The 14,527-nt window shown below is 37.0% G+C and overlaps 4 protein-coding genes across 8 annotated transcripts; all 4 read left to right on the forward strand.

Moving 5' to 3' along the window:
• Nucleotides 934–2,278, forward strand: LOC18774447 (acyl-coenzyme A thioesterase 13). Of its 2 annotated transcripts, none has more exons than XM_007208541.2 (3): nucleotides 934–1,209; nucleotides 1,360–1,500; nucleotides 1,950–2,278. In XM_007208541.2, the coding sequence occupies exons 1-3, from the start codon at nucleotides 1,012–1,014 to the stop codon at nucleotides 2,100–2,102; spliced, it is 492 nt and encodes a 163-aa protein (XP_007208603.1). In that variant the 5' UTR covers nucleotides 934–1,011; the 3' UTR covers nucleotides 2,103–2,278. The 2 variants fall into 2 exon arrangements, with proteins under 2 accessions (XP_007208603.1, XP_020422164.1); XM_020566575.1 differs by having other exon boundaries at nucleotides 934–1,191.
• On the forward strand, nucleotides 2,611–5,011 carry LOC18775480 (acyl-coenzyme A thioesterase 13). The gene is made up of 3 exons (XM_007205997.2): nucleotides 2,611–2,983; nucleotides 3,818–3,958; nucleotides 4,537–5,011. The coding sequence occupies exons 1-3, from the start codon at nucleotides 2,792–2,794 to the stop codon at nucleotides 4,681–4,683; spliced, it is 480 nt and encodes a 159-aa protein (XP_007206059.1). The 5' UTR covers nucleotides 2,611–2,791; the 3' UTR covers nucleotides 4,684–5,011.
• Nucleotides 6,284–10,349, forward strand: LOC18772985 (probable anion transporter 4, chloroplastic). 4 transcript variants are annotated; one of them, XR_002272189.1, is made up of 11 exons: nucleotides 6,284–6,949; nucleotides 7,409–7,635; nucleotides 7,776–8,139; nucleotides 8,402–8,446; nucleotides 8,530–8,676; nucleotides 9,031–9,168; nucleotides 9,268–9,301; nucleotides 9,424–9,603; nucleotides 9,698–9,866; nucleotides 9,967–10,107; nucleotides 10,224–10,349. XR_002272189.1 is itself a non-coding variant. In XM_007208414.2 (9 exons), exons 1-9 carry the CDS (start codon nucleotides 6,515–6,517, stop codon nucleotides 9,975–9,977), a joined length of 1,581 nt encoding a protein of 526 aa, XP_007208476.1. In that variant the 5' UTR covers nucleotides 6,346–6,514; the 3' UTR covers nucleotides 9,978–10,349. The 4 variants fall into 4 exon arrangements, 1 of the variants encoding a protein (XP_007208476.1); XR_002272188.1 differs by having other exon boundaries at nucleotides 9,967–10,349; XR_002272190.1 differs by having other exon boundaries at nucleotides 6,336–6,949; nucleotides 9,711–9,866; nucleotides 9,967–10,349.
• Nucleotides 10,729–14,194, forward strand: LOC18775353 (calmodulin-binding receptor-like cytoplasmic kinase 2). The gene is made up of 6 exons (XM_007208086.2): nucleotides 10,729–11,102; nucleotides 11,284–11,528; nucleotides 11,766–11,934; nucleotides 12,394–12,483; nucleotides 12,798–13,093; nucleotides 13,733–14,194. The coding sequence occupies exons 1-6, from the start codon at nucleotides 10,862–10,864 to the stop codon at nucleotides 14,051–14,053; spliced, it is 1,362 nt and encodes a 453-aa protein (XP_007208148.1). The 5' UTR covers nucleotides 10,729–10,861; the 3' UTR covers nucleotides 14,054–14,194.

The raw sequence follows: 14,527 nt of genomic DNA on the forward strand, positions 1-14,527 counted from the left end.
GATGAGGATATGGCAGAGGCTCATAACCAGGTTTTAAAATGGAATTACATCTCAATTTCCAATTGTTAGGGGGTTACGGGAGTTACTATAGTTAAGGGTCTTCAATGACAATATATTAGTGTTTTAGCTGTTATGTTGTTATTAGCCTTTATTAAGATACTTATGGGTTTTCCGTTTCATTGTAACCACAAAGAAGATATCTTATAGTTTGGGTATAAATATAAGTTGTAATATCTCAAATATTATAATCGAATATACAGTTTCTACACCAACAATGCCACAGAGAAGCAGTGAACAATGCTGCAGAATAGTGTGCTCCACCATAGTCGCAGGGAGTTCACAAAACAATGTTGAGTTATGGCCCATGATAGTCCAGGGGCCCATCGTTTAGCAACAATATGCTCTTTACATTGCAATGTTGATCTTATAAGAGATATTTAGTGATATACCCATTCTTAGCATTAATATTATAAATAAACCCTACACTATTGAATTTCTATTAACAAACCAAAAAAAAATCAAAAAATTCACAGCTAGCCCTATTGAATTTAACATTAATTATTAAATTACTTTGATGTCCTATTGAGTGTTTTGGGTATTTTTATGAGATTTTGGGGTTGAACTTGTTTTAAGAAATTGATGGCAGTTTTGTAATTTATTAGAAGTTAAAAGCCTCTTTATTATGTTGTAAATGAATTTTTCTGTGTGTTTCTAAAGTCCATTTCATATAAAGTATTTTTATAATTTGGACACTCACATTAGATATAATAATAAATCTCCCATTTTATAATGGTCGAAGCAATGCGTGTTCTTTCTTTTAGATTATTATTATTTTATTATCCATTATTTATGAATATTATTTTGGGTATGCATCACGCGGCTTTTTATATGTCTAAGTTGACATTGTCTACGGTAAGGCACTTTTCACTTTAATGCCAGTCTACCCTGTCGGGCTGATTCTTTCAGTTTTGGATCCAAGCGAAGGTTCGGTAGGTAGGTGGGAAAGCAAATATGGAGATGAGGAAGGTGAACAAGTCTCTGGAGCTGACCCAGGACGAGTCAGAGTCGGTCTCGCAACTCGTCATTCCAGCTACCCGATACGGCGAGTCGAGCTTCTACGATGCTTTCGCTCTTCGAGGCATCCGACTGGACCGAGTCGAACCCGGAGTACTCGTCGTCTGTTCTTTCAAGGTCCCTCCCCGCCTCACCGTGAGTCTTCTCGAAATTAATCACTTGAGCTACAAGCCCTTATAATTATTTATTTATTTATTTTATAAATCTTTATAGGTTAGGTTCATTAATTAACTTGGCTATTGAAAAGATTTTGTTTAATATGAGAGAGTTTTAAATTGTTCGCAGGATAGAAGTGGAAATTTGGCTAATGGTGCAATTGCAAACCTTGTTGATATAGTTGGTGCTGCCGTAGCTTATGTTCCAGGCCTCTCTATGAATGTTTCTGTGGACATTTCCATCTCCTACATGTCAACAGCCAAACTTCATGTAAGTAAAGCTTTCGACTCCAGTCCCCATTTCTTTTTGATACATGTCCGGTTTAAACTGATTAGAAATGTCTCCTTTAGTTTTTTTTCCCTTTTTACTTGCAAAATTTGGTTGCAAATAAAATGATTAGGAGAGGCACCAGTTCTTGTGTGCACTTTGCGTATACGGCAACGTATGCTTGACCTGATTCGAACCCTAGAATTTCTCCTAATTCTAACCCATTTCTCCTACCACTCTAGTTATTTAAGCTGACCCCAGCAGGCTTCATAATTTTGTATTTCATCTGGGCTATTATTTTGTATTTCTAGTTGTGGGATTTACCATAATTACTTGTCACATATGTGTGGTGTATTCATCACATGCATATGATCTTTGTATCGTTCTAATTTTACCAGATGTTCGAGAAGAGACTTATAACATATGATTATGTTTTTAATGTAAAATTGCAGGATGAGCTAGAGATAACTTCAAGAATGTTAGGACGAGTCGGAGGTTGTTCTGGAACAATAGTCATTTTGAGAAATAAAACAACTGGGGAAATTATAGCTGAAGGTCGACATTCATTGTTTCGTTCACATGTTGGTCCCATTCCCAAACTCTGAGTTTGTTTTGTCTTTCTGCAATTAATTATTTTTTTTATTAAAAGCATGGCCAATTTTTGGCCTAGAAGGACAGAGACGAGGTTATTGGCCCAGATTCTTCTTTATTTGGCCTTTTTGTGACTCGACGCTAAATGTTGTAATCTTTAATTCAAAGAAAATGTTATTTCTACTCAAAATCCACTCTCGTGCGCAACAGTGACACAGGAAGAGTGCAAGTACTTCAGGCTGACAAGGCCTTTACCCAACTTAAATCAAGAAATAATCTGGATGACGTCATATTCAAATTCATGAAAGTTTTTACCTTTTTCTAACATATTCAATCGGGATTAAAAAAGCAAGTTGAATTCATAATTCGGAGCTTATAATTCAAGTGGTTAAGATCATTTATCTATACGCATTTTTCCGCTAACATCGCTTGTATCAACTCAAATATCTGGATTGGCTCAACCCGAGTTGGACCCCTAATTTAAAATCAAAACAATGTTGGGTTATGGCCCATGAGTGAGTACACAAATATCCAAATCTATTGCAATTATGGGGGAACTGGCAATCTAGGCCTATAATTCCTCAGACGTAACGATCACGTGCCGTCATTTTCGAGCCAGCAGCATGCTCTTAACATTGCGACGTTGATTTACCAGTGTCTGGAGCGAGTCTTGAGAGAGACGGATCCGAACGACGAAGGAGAAATGGAGAGGGCGAAGAAGTTTCTGGGGCTGAGTCAGGACGAGTCCGAGGCCGTGTCGCGACTCGCCGTTCCAGAACGGCAAGCGGGCGAAGGGAAGAGCTTCTACGACACTTTCGCTCTTGCTGGCAACCGAGTCGTCCGAGTCGAACCCGGACTCATCGTCTGTTCTTTCAAGGTCCCTCCCCGCCTCACTGTAAGTCACTCGTTTGGTTGTATTTGCAAGTACATTTTCGAATTAATTTCTTCAAAATTCAAATTGAAAATGGGTTCTTTAATTTCAGCCCAAAATTTTGAGAAGAATTTTTGTTTTTAACTTAAAAATTTAGGTAATTTCAGCTGTAGCTTGATTATTTCTAGTTGGTAATTTGATATTATTTTGCTTAATTAGTTACTCCATGAAAGTTGTAACTCACGTTGTATTGGGATTTGTTCCACTAATTGCCTTAAGTTATAATTAACTATTAAAAGTTCTCGTCTTGTAGCTACTTATGCATGAACAATCATTTCTCCTTACAATTTGAGGACAAATTTCAAATTTACAATTTAACCTATGCCCAGTTGGACTTATTTATTTATTTATTTTTGTTTTTTTGCTTGTAGGGAGAAATCACTCTTTTATCCATAAGAGCAAATTAGTGTTCTTTAACTATTGGGTCTCTTCCAATAATGGCTGAGTTTTTGTTCTGAATTATTTTGACATGGTGCGAAGCTTAAACTTCTGCATTGCCCTTTCGAATATGATAAGGTGTTAATCATTCTAGACTAGGAAGGAGCGGAAAACCTCACTTTAACAGCCACTGGTCACCTGAAGAAAGATAATTTGTGTATGCATTTCACCGCCCGAAATCCGGTCTTGAATGTGGGTTGAGCATGCCATAGACTTAGTTGAACTAAGTGCCTAGTATAACTATGTTTAACTTATGAGATCTCTCGACCAAACAGCTTTGATTTTTGTGTTGGACACTTCTGTACAATTGGTATTTTTATTTGCCAAATATTTTATTTTGGTTCTTTAATTTGTTTGCAGGATAGAACTGGGAAGTTGGCCAGTGGGGCAATTGCAAACCTGGTTGATGTTGTCGGTATTTCCGTAGATTTTGTTGAGGGTCTACCTATGAATGTTTCAGTGGATATGTCTATCTCCCATCTCTCAACTGCCAAGCTTGATGTAAGCAAAAGCCTTCCCCTCAAATCCCCATTTCTCTTTGACATTTAAGCAAGCCTCCCCAACAGATTTTCTCTTTGACATCAAATGTGGCTTCAGTTGATCAGAAATATGTCCATTCATGTTTTTATTTGCAGAATGTGGTTGTTAAAATGGTCACCAATCCTAAAAAATATTGTGGTTATCACTCCCATGCATATAGCACCTGATATATCTTGGCTATTCTTCTCTGTTTCTAGTGTTTTGGATCTTCGTTGTTATGTGTGTTTGATATAAGAGAGCATTTTTACTCATCTCCCTTGATTGGTGGTGAGCATACCACTACATTAATTGACATTGGATGAGTGTGATTTAATTCACATGCTACAAGAATCACAAAAATTAAACTCATCCAACCGCCGTTGATGTGGTAGCAATGCTCGCCGCCAATTAAGGGAGGTGAGCTGAAATGTTCTCTTGATATAAAATCTGCATTTAAGATTTCTGGCTTGCTATGACATTTGACTCTGTATCGTTCCAATTTTAGTGGATGCCCCGAAAGGGCTATTAACATATGACCTCTCTTGATGTCAAAATTGCAGGATGAGTTAGAGATCATCTCAAAAAGGTTAGGGCAAAGAGGAGGTTACACTGGAACGTTGGTACTTGTGAGAAACAAAGCAACTGGTGAGATTATTGCTGAAGGTAGACTTTCAATGTTTCGTACACAAGCTTCTAGCAAACTCTGAGTATATCCGGATTAAACGAACTGCTTGTGGGGGGTGGGGGAACAAGGTTGAATCTCCTTTGGGATTGCTTTCTATTTATAGTTGATTATTTTTTATTGATTAAAGAGTCAGAATGTTGACAATGGTATGGATTAACATTCACGGCGCAGTTGCTGGCCTTGGAAGGACAGAGACCAAATGACCAATTGGTTATTATTGGTCTATTCTTCCCCATTGTATTGTATTTATTATTCTTTGTTGGCCTTCTATTGACATGGATGCTAAACTTTCTAATGTTTTATATAGGGAGTGTAAATGGTAGCTCTTGCCTAATTTGTGTTTTGTTTAATGGTGAACCATGCTTCAATTCAATGCTCTAATGAATATGCGAAAGTTGTATTCTTTTTAATACTTAAATGAAGAAACATAATCAAATCGTATGGTTTGCTATAGACAACTGACCATTCCCATTTCAATTAGGGATTTTTTTATTATAAAAGAAATAATTTATATAATAACAAGAAAAAGTAATATATATATATATATATAGTAAAATGCAGAAAATAATAAAACATTTAAAATACTAAAAAATGACCTCGATTATAAAATACACATGAAACTAATTACATAACAAAAATTATTAGCGCTTCAAAATAGTCATTTTGTATTTCATATGAAAAGAAATAAGGGTGGAAGAAGTATCTATTTAATGTTATAAAATGACCTGAAATATGTGCGAATATTGAGCTGCACGTAAAGTAGATGAGACACAGTATTTAACAAGGTTCGGCTATGCCTACGTCCCCGGAGAGCAGCAGTAGTAACTTTTCCACTATGTAAAATAATAGGGCTACAACTTTAGTGTTTACAATATGTGTGGCTCACTGAATTTTCTCTCTAGGAGAATTTCTCTCTGCTCTCTCTTTCCTCTTTCTTCCTTCTCTTCCTCTTGTCTCTTTCATTTTCTCTCTTTCCTCTTTTCTCTTTCCCTTTCTTTCTTTCCTCTTCTCTTTCCTCTTCTCTCTTCTCTCTTTCCTCTTCTTTCTTTCCTCTTCTCTCTTTCCTCTTCTTTGTTTCTTTCCGTTTCCCTCTATTCTCTTCCTCATAGATCATTGTCTCTCTTTGCATAAGAGAGAAGCCTTTTATAGGGAAAGGGTGGATAACACCCGTGAATCTACAATCCACCTGTGAATCTACAATACAATCATGCACCAAAGTCTACAAAAAAATAGTAAGTGGGCTCCACTACTTTATACTTTACAACATTTAAGAGTTTTTATTTATATAATCTGTCAACTATTCAAAGTTCTCACTCCACAAATTTGATCTATCGTCCTTATCATCATATTTCATCAAAACTTTTGTTTTGGCAAAAAAGAAAGTAAAATTTTCGTTAAAACTAATTGCGTGTAATCACATAAAAAGTAGGCCAACAGGATGTTAGTTAGATTGACACATACCTTTAATGTGGTACTAAATTCAAACCCTAATAATACACGTGAATCATGCATGTGATTTTCACCGCAGCCCTTCCTAACTTTGATAGATTGAAAAAATGAAAGAAAAAAGTATAACTATTAACACGTAATCTGAAAACACCAGCACTAATATGCCATTTGAACTGAAATGGACCCACTGTACGCTGATAATTACGAGAAACGGCCATGGATGCAAAATTAATGAACACCTTAACCCTCTATCTTTAACCAAATTTACAGACCCACCTAACGCACTTTAAGCAAAACAAGAGGGCAGTCGCCGTAATTTTAACAGGACAACATTTTACACCCGATTTTCGTCGTCACTCAGTCCTCTGCGGACTGTGACTTTCTCTGCCGTCGCGCCACACACCATGAACTCTGCAATCCGCAGTTCTTATCTCACTCTTACTCGAGACCGAAGCGTTCCGATACCCGAAACGCCGAAGCTACAACCTTTTCCGCGTTTCTTCGACTCGACGAACCGAAACAACCGATTCCGAGACGTTTCTTCCGGTAGCTCGCTGCTGAGAACTCGACTTCGGCATGACTCGGCTGAGTTCCGCACCGCTCTCTCGCACCGAGTTGGGGTTTCTTCCAAAAATGCTCAGTTTGATTCGTTTCCGGACGAGAACGAAGCTCAGGCGCCGAGTTTCGCTGAGTTCATCACCTCCGAGAGGGTCAAAGTGGTGGCGATGCTTGCTTTGGCTTTGGCTCTCTGTAACGCGGACCGGGTTGTGATGTCGGTGGCGATTGTACCGTTATCGCTCTCTAACGGTTGGAGCCGATCGTTTGCTGGTATTGTTCAGGTGATTTTGCTGCTTATATATATTTTTAGCTGTTTGGTATATCTCTTTTAATTCTGGTTGAAGTAAAATTCTTCGAATTTACGATATCTAGAAGCACAGAAAGTTTGAATTTTGTAATGCCTTTCAGTTGAGGGACTGATCTATCTCTTAAATAAATTTGTTACAGAAATGAAAATTGCAAAATGAGTAATTTGCTTAGGTTGACTTCCAATCACCAAAGAGTGGACCAAAAATTATCTAACAAATAATTGGTGATTGATTTTATTGGGGAGTGAAGAAGCTGTTCAAATATCTGAAAATGTTCAATCTTTCGACTTAATGTACTGTCAGCAGTGTTATTATTTTAGCTAAAACAGTTTAACTCATGGGTTTTCAAGAAAATTGCTCTAAATTTTTTATTTATATGAGAGTACATAGTCTAAAGTACTTGAAACTTATTGGAAAAATCACTTATGGCAGTCATCTTTCCTTTGGGGGTACCTCATATCTCCCATAGCTGGAGGGACTCTTGTGGACTATTATGGTGGTAAGGTAGTCATGGCCTGGGGAGTGGCTTTGTGGTCTTTAGCTACCTTTCTGACACCATGGGCTGCAGAGACTTCTCTATGGGCTCTCCTTGCTATGAGAGCTCTCCTCGGCATTGCAGAAGGAGTGGCTCTTCCTTGCATGAACAACATGGTAGCAAGGTAAAGATGGCCTACAAACTTGCTTTCTTTATTTTCAATTTACATTAATTAATATACAAGATGTGCTTCCGAACAGGTTATTTTTGGTTAACAGTAGGTGAAGATAAGATGTTAATCGAAGTATCAACTTTTTGTTTCAGATGGTTTCCACAAACTGAACGAGCCAGGGCTGTTGGGATTGCAATGGCTGGATTTCAGCTTGGAAGTTCAGTAGGACTCATGCTTTCTCCAATCCTCATGTCACAAGGTGGTATATTCGGACCATTTGTGATTTTTGGTTTATCCGGGTTTCTTTGGGTTTTGGTATGGTTATCTGCAACATCAAGTACTCCAGACCGAAATCCTCAGATATCAAAGTATGAATTGGAGTACATATTGAATGAGCGGAAGAAGTCCTTGGTAGAGAATAAACCTAAGACAACCAAAGTGATCCCTCCTTTCAGGCGCTTGCTTTCTAAACTGCCAACCTGGTCCCTAATAATTGCAAATGCCATGCATAGCTGGGTAATGCATATATCTCATGCCAGGTTATTCTACTCTGAGAATCATATTGTTATTGTCCCTTACATGTGTTGAATATATCATCATCTAAGCGGGAGCAAACTTTCTTTAGATAGTTCTTGTGTCCGATCATTTTTACATTTTACGTTTGTGTGGAAATTATATGTCTACAAAAACTCATTTTTACATTTTACCCTTGTGTGGAAATTATATGTCTACACGAACTCATAATTTTTTTTTTTTTTGACTTTTTCAAATTGTGCAGGGTTTTTTCATTTTTCTTTCCTGGATGCCCATTTACTTCAACTCAGTGAGGCCTAATACCTAGCTATAATTTCTTTTCCGCTCTGTATTGTGAGGGTTATGTAGCTTATGTATGACTCACTACTACAGGTGTATCATGTTGACCTCAGACAAGCTGCTTGGTTTAGTGCTGTTCCATGGACTGTCATGGCAATCATGGGATATATTGGTGGGTTGTGGTCAGACATAATGATACGGAATGGCATGAGTGTCACTTTAACTCGAAAGATCATGCAGGTATGTCTAAGAAATAAAATTTGATATACTAGTTCTACTGTAATGCAGCCTTCGACTAAAAGGCTGATGGTCCTCCATAATCTGAAGGTCTCACTTCAAATAGGAATTGGATAATCAATAGAATAGATGAGAAAGAAACTTTCCTAGTTTGAGCTTATTTGCAAAAATTATATTGTATACTTGTAATCTGGAAATTTAGTGTGATCAAAAGTTCTTCTCATCTTCTGTGATAGTACCATAAAGAAAAAAGAAGTAGCCCTGTCAAAGTTGTTCTTTTAAGAAACTATATATACCATATGAAATTAATTTCTGGTCATGCTTTATGGAATGTGAATATTTGTTCTTTCTGTGCAGTCAATTGGTTTCCTTGGTCCTGGGATAGCTCTTGTGGGTTTAACTACAGCAAAAAGTCCAGCAGTTGCATCTGCTTGGCTTACTTTAGCAGTAGGGCTGAAATCTTTTAGTCACTCTGGTTTTCTTGTGAATCTTCAGGTTGGCATAGTGATATTTGAGTCATATATCTGTTAGTACACTTAGAATTGATTCTTCACTTTTTCTGTGCCTTAATTATTTCTTTCTTTCTTTAACCAGGAAATCGCTCCACAATACTCTGGTGTTTTACATGGTATGGGAAACTAGAATAAAATTTTCAATATATGAAATGCTTCGAGAGCGGAGTGTAAATCAGTGAAATACTAATATTATAACTTTGTACGATATATTATCAACCCTTTGTTTTTGTGTTAGGAATTTCAAATACTGGTGGAACATTAGCTGCCATTTTGGGAACCGTTGGAGCTGGTTTCTTTGTTGAACTTGTGGGTTCTTTCCAGGGATTTCTGTTGTTTACATCACTCTTATATGTTCTTGCTGCCCTTTTCTACAACGTATTTTCTACTGGAGAGAGAGTAAATTTTGATGAACCTAGTAAGTATTATTGTATTTGATTGATTGTTTGAATTCAATATTCCTACCGACCCCACCCCCTTTTCCTTTATGGAGGGTTCTAAACTTTTCTTAGTTGGATTTTGTAGGATTAATGTCTATTACATGACACTGTCTTTGCAAAAACCATTCATGTAGTTTTCAGTCACCAGATGTTAGCTTTCTAAACAACATTTTAAGGAAATACTTTGATTTTGGAATATGGTCAAATTCATGGAACCCATTTTATGGGTGGAACTATGGGGGTATAAACTATGATCAATTTGTTATTGCTTTGTTATACTTGTACCTTTTAAGCATTACACATTTTTATATTCCTGTGTGTGCATTAATTTTGCTTGACAGCTCATGAATGACATTCTAAGACTGCTGGTGCTGGCAACATCATATCGCTTGTCGATGATAATGGTTATACTTGTTCAACTGTGGCTAATGGAGCAGACTTATGGAATTGGACAGAATGTGGGAAGGCAGACATGAGGAATGGTACAGAATGTCGGAAGCCATCCTCTGTATCGATAAATAACCTTTTTGTCCTTTGTATCAATCCAAAATGTGTACAGTGGATTTTTTTAGTTTTCCTCTTCCTGATGCATCAACAGTTTGTTTCAGGTGCACATGGGGATTCTGTTTACCAAATTTTGTAAAAGATATGTATAAATGTGTTTCAGAGGTGTGATGCTGGATTCACTCTTCTTTTTCTGTGTTTCAAAGATGTTGTTAGTTCCCCTCATTGTGTTCTACGAGAACGACTGACAGTAGCATTTTCTTTCTTACCCGATATCCAAATTTAAATTAATATTTCAAATGGCTCAAATCAATCATTGGGCTTTCTGGGTTTTTCCGTTCTGGAAGTAATGGCTTCTAGGCCCACACTTGAGTTGTGCTGAGGATGTGCCACTGCCGACTATTAAATACTGTCCAATATTGACCAAATGATAAAAAAAATATTCTTAATTTTGTTTTTGGGCTACCTTATAAAATTCTTTCACTGACCGGTTCATACAAAGTTTAAAAATTCAAATTACTGTTGCTGAGTTGTCTTTCATTAGACATGGAATCACGACTAATTGCTTGAATTAGTCTCACAATGCATAAACACATGTAATAAATTTATAGGTGAGATCCATAAATACAAGAAGGCTGAATATAAACCACAAATGCCAATTTCGTTACATTCCAGCAAAGATATGATCAATATCACATCAGTAGGTCAAAAGTTACTTCATAAGTTCTGGAAATGAAGAACACACCAAGTCCTCATAATCTGCACTCAAACAGAAGAAAACCAATTTCCAATTTCCAATATGAAGATGCCAACAACAACAAACCCAAGCACCAGAGATTTGCTGCCCTGAAGGCTGCTGTGAAGAAAGTTGCTGGCGTTTTCAAAATTCTTCTTTTTGGACAAAGAGAGGCCATCCCAAAAGGTGCTGCTGTGATTGATACAAGAACTAATACCCGAATCAGCGGGATTTCCTGTAAGTTTCATGTTGGTTCTGCATCAATCTGATATAATCATATATATTGCAGATTGGTTGGTAGATGCTATTTCTATATATAGTGCATAGAATGGTTTAGCTGGTGGGGTCCTTTCAAAAGTCAAATATCATGCAGAGAGAATTGATTTTGATTTTATTGATATTTTCTTGTACCCTGCAGCTTCAACTGATATTTCAACATGGAGTGACACTAAGAGCTCATCAAAGTTTAAGCTCTCTCAGTCCAATAATTCTTCAAGTGCTCTGAGTGGAGTAATTGAGACGAAGAATTTTTCTTACGAAGAGATTTTCAAAGCAACCGAAAAATTCTCTCCAGCGAATAAGATTGGTGAGGGTGCATTTGGAACAGTGTACAAGGGAAGGCTTGGAGATGGATCTCTTGTTGCTGTAAAGCGTGCCAAGAAGGTATAGACAACTATGCCTCGATAATTGTGATAGTACCTTATACAGATTATTGCAATAATAGTATTGCTTAAGCTTCCCTTTTCTTGAAAGAATTTATGAGTAGAATCATTGATATGATGAGTAAATGATATCACTGTTGGAAACAGGTAGTATTCTTTGAAATTGCTAAAGCATGGTTAGGACAATAGTTAATGTCATTTGCTGTTTTCTTGCAAAATGACGTGAAATTTTGTACAGGCCACATATGACAAGCTCATAGCATTGGAGTTCAAGAATGAGATACTTACCTTGTCCATGATTGAACATCTGAATTTGGTAAGGTTATATGGATATTTGGAGCATGGAGACGAGCGGATTATAGTGGTTGAATATGTTGGCAATGGAACGCTTCGGGAACATCTGGATGGTAAGTCTTTTGAAAACTAGTTATTAAACTCTAGAGGGTTAGTTAGTAGAAGCCGAAAATCAGAAATAGCCGAGTATCTGGTAGACATAAATTCAGGTGGAATATGTAAGTTTCTATTGAGAAACTGGAAATCTAACAATATGTAACAAAAAGAGATAGATGAATAAACTAGAATGAGAAATTATGTCTACCTATCATATCTAGTTCTGCTTACCATGACTGGTGAAGGATCATCGGTAATGTTCTGTTTCCTTTATTCTTCAGTTGAAAAAAATTAGCTTTTTCAGTTGTCTGGTTGGGTTTTACTTGAAGCTCAGAACACCTTTCCCAATGTGGAAGCTCTGTATTTCTCTCCTATTGCTGTGGTCATTAGATAGTCTGAATATCATTAGAAGGAGAAAGTTCTAAAAATATAGTCTATAAAAATCATGTTGATAAAACAGTCATCTATTCATGAAGGTACACTGGGAAATGGACTTGAAGCTGGAGAACGTTTGGACATTGCTATTGATGTGGCTCATGCAATTACCTATCTTCACATGTATACAGGTATGTACATAATTATCAGTCCAAAGTACGTACTCGGGTCAAATTATCCTCCAAAAGTCTAAGTTAGGCAGCTTCATACTTGTAGTACATAAGTTCAGGCATGGCTACAGAGGGCTTTTCATCTTGCTCCCCATTTTATCTGAATTTATGGACTTCATTGTAGAAGCTCACATATTTATTATGGAAAGCAAGATAAGCAGAAGGCAGGCCTGTTTTAACATGTGTACAACTTGGTCAAGAACAGAACTCCTTGTGATAATTTCTTATGATCGTAATGGCATTTGACAACCTATAATCTCTCATGTATTTGACAGATCCTCCGATAATCCACCGAGACATCAAATCATTAAACATCCTCATCACAGAGAAATTTCGGGCTAAAGTGGCGGACTTTGGGTTTGCACGATTGTCAGCAGACCCCAATGCAACTCACATTTCAACTCAAATAAAAGGAACAGCAGGATACTTGGATCCCGAGTACCTGAAGACTTATCAACTCACTGAAAAGAGTGATGTTTATTCCTTTGGTGTCTTGCTTGTAGAACTGATGACAGGAAGACGGCCCATCGAACCACAAAAGCCAGCCAATGAAAGATTAACAACAAGATGGGTAAGAATACAAGTGTTTAAGCATCCTGAGATCGGTAAATGAACATGAAAATGGAAATCTGTCGAGCTGTCTTTTTCTGGGTTTGTGTGTTGCTTTGCAGTAAAAATTGCCCAAATTTCCACCTTACATTTTTAGTTAGTCATTGCTGAGCCTGGAGTTCCTTTACTTTGGACATTCATCACATGTTTCTGCAGATCATAAAGACAGATCACATCGGTCCAGCTCTCGTAACACCCACCTTATTCCTTATGCTGCACGTGAGACATTCATCAAATCAAACCACCATAGTTGCATTTGCCCATTTCATCTTCCTCTTCAGATGGCCTGTTCCCATGTGTTATAGACAAACATTGGATAATGAAGTGTTATGAACCAAACATCAGCCAAACCATGTTCAGCATACGTTGGATATCTGACACAGGATATTCCAAAATTGGAAACTCATAATTCTAGTGAAAATTGAAAATGCAAGTGTTGTTTAGCTTCAAATGCATAAGACCATCCAATAGTTTTACTTTAAACTAATTGTTCCTTTTTGATGAATTTCCTTAAACTAATGAAATGACAATATTGCATCAAAGAAAGAAGCTTCCGATCATTATATTGTCAACCATAAATTAACAATATGTTCATCTGCAGGCAATGCAAATGTTGAAACGAGGAGACGCCATACTCGTCATGGATCCAAAGCTACGGAGAAATCCAGCATCAACCATGGCATTGGAGAAAATTCTCATGCTAGCTAAGCAGTGCCTTGCACCTTTAAGACAGTCAAGACCCTCCATGCAAAAATGTGCTGAAATCTTATGGGGAATTCGCAAGGACTTCAGAGAAAAAGCCCTCTCTGCTTCTTCTACACCTCACTACTCTGCCAATTTTCCTGTGAGAGATGCAAAGAAGACTCGGCAGACATCATTTGGGATTGAAGATGGCGATAGCTATAAGTTTATCTCTGCCTAGCTAATAAGAACTTAAAGGAATTTTTTGCTCACACATTGTTTTTTCTTTTGTTCATGCATTACTAGATCTATGTAAAGTCTTGTGTATAAAACCCAATTATTCAATATTGAATTTGAATGGCAATCAGATTTTATGTTTTCAGTGTCTGTTTCTATCTTAACATTTCAGAGGACATGTAGAACCCAAACACAAACTTTTGGAAAAAAACCCTTTTTACATTTTTATCATATCATTATGCTATCATAGTACACCAAAACATGATACTAACACTTTCCTCTTTTAACTGTAAAAAACTTTCATGCCATGAGTTTATACTCGACATCGGAAAGTTATTCACCTCGGATCATAGAAGGAAAGAAAAAACTTTTCACTAGCATATATAGATTATGTTTACCAACACACAAATGAATCTCACAATGCATCAACAGTTGATAATAATTTATGCGCGTGCATGGACATCCAAGGAGTTTTAAC

Source organism: Prunus persica, chromosome G6 (assembly GCF_000346465.2).
Source record: "Prunus persica cultivar Lovell chromosome G6, Prunus_persica_NCBIv2, whole genome shotgun sequence".
NCBI lineage: Eukaryota > Viridiplantae > Streptophyta > Magnoliopsida > Rosales > Rosaceae > Prunus > Prunus persica.